This window comes from Myotis brandtii, unplaced genomic scaffold (assembly GCF_000412655.1).
Source record: "Myotis brandtii unplaced genomic scaffold, ASM41265v1 scaffold601, whole genome shotgun sequence".
NCBI classification, from domain to species: Eukaryota; Metazoa; Chordata; class Mammalia; order Chiroptera; family Vespertilionidae; genus Myotis; species Myotis brandtii.
Genome location: NW_005370276.1, coordinates 209,941 through 211,584, shown reverse-complemented (window position 1 = coordinate 211,584; position 1,644 = coordinate 209,941). Strand labels below are relative to the sequence as shown.

Here is a 1,644-nt window from a genome sequence, read left to right as displayed (position 1 = left end):
ATTTTCTGGAGGGCGGGGAGGTGAAGATCTTCAGCAGGAATCAGGAAGACAATACCGGAAAGTACCCGGACATCATCAGCCGCATCCCCAAGGTGGGTGTCTGCCACCCCCCTTCTCTCTCTCCCCTCCGGCGGGGGCTGCAGTGACTGCTGCAAGGAACCGGGTGGGTCCAGGCCAGCTCGGTGCAGCCCGGGATATGGGTCTGTGTGCACGTGTCTCTGAGTTCGGTTCCAAGTGGTCAGTGGAGCTTGAGAGCTACAGCAGGAAAAGGACATTTGTTTCCCCGAGTCTGCCTTTTGGCCTCGGCCTCCCCTCTCACCAGCCCTGGGCTCCCTCTTCTACTTTCAGATTAAACTCCCGTCAGTCACATCTTTCATCCTGGACACAGAAGCCGTGGCTTGGGACCGGGAGAAGAAGCAGATACAGCCGTTCCAAGTGCTCACCACCCGCAAACGCAAGGTAGCCTCAGCCCCCTTCACTGCCTGCCATGGCCCCGCCCGCCCGCATCTTCCTCCCCGTCCTGCCCAGTCCCCAGAGGGTCAGTGTTCGTCAGGACGCAGGTCTCAGCCTGTGCAATATGGCTGCCACAGCTCCAGCCATTGCATCCTCACCCCAGCAGGCCAAGTAGAAAGCAGGAAGAGCTATTTGCCTACATCTCTGTGTTTTGTTTTTTTAAAATATATTTTTATTGATTTCAGAGAGGAAGGGAGAGGGAGAGAGAGATAGAAACATCAATGATGAGAGAGAATCATGGATCAGCTGCCTCCTGCACGCCCCCTACTGGGGATCGAGCCTGCAACCCCAGGCATATGCCCTTGACCTGAATCGAACCTGGGACCCTTCAGTCTGCAGGCCGATGCTCTATCCACTGAGCCAAACCAGCTAGGGCTCCATCTCTGTGTTTTATTATGAAAGAAGGTCTGTTCCAGGAGCTCCCACAGCCTACACCCCAGCAAACTTATTTATTCTCATTGGCCAGCATTGTGTCATGTCACCACCATTAGCTGCAAGGGAGGCTGAGAGAGCAAATACCTGACAAAGGGGAAGAGGTTGGGGTCAGCTGAGAGCCATCGCAGTTCGGTGTCCGGGGCTGGCAGCATTGCCGCCCTCACAGCTGTGTGGCCCGTTAGGTGGGAGCGGGGGAGGGTGGTAGGTGACGACAGTGTCTGCCTCAGGCAGGATGGGAGGGGCCCAGTCAGGCCCGACTCACCTCTCCCCACCCCTGCTGTCTGCCCCAACCCAGGAGGTGGATGCAGCGGAGATCCAGGTGCAGGTGTGTTTGTACGCCTTCGACCTCATCTACCTCAACGGAGAGGTGAGTCCCGGCTTCGCTTCCCGGGGCAGCCGAGGGGTGAGCTGGGGGGCCAGGGGCCCGAGTTTCACTTCTCACTCTGTCACGGCACTGAGCTGGGAGGCCACTCCTGGGCAGTAGTGCTCCGTGGTCCAAGGAGTTGCGTGGGTCCCCGGCACCCTTCCGGGGTCTGGGAGGCCCTCCCTACCCAACTGCACATCTGTGAGACGGGTTTTCCCCCTGTGGTGTGGCTGCCTGAAGCAGATGTGAGGATCCAGCCGTGTTAAGACAATGTTTTTGAGATCGTCACTTTTATTATATATTTATTATTATTATTATTATTATTATTATTA

General features: G+C 56.6%; 1 protein-coding gene across 1 annotated transcript in view; it reads left to right on the top strand.

Moving 5' to 3' along the window:
- LIG1 (ligase I, DNA, ATP-dependent) overlaps positions 1 to 1,644 on the top strand; it is a 36,811-nt gene that overhangs the window by 25,734 nt on the left and 9,433 nt on the right. The window contains exons 18-20 of the mRNA XM_014550418.1: positions 12 to 92; positions 349 to 459; positions 1,244 to 1,315. Coding sequence (XP_014405904.1) covers positions 12 to 92; positions 349 to 459; positions 1,244 to 1,315 — 264 coding nt within the window. The remainder of the gene's footprint in view (positions 1 to 11; positions 93 to 348; positions 460 to 1,243; positions 1,316 to 1,644) is intronic.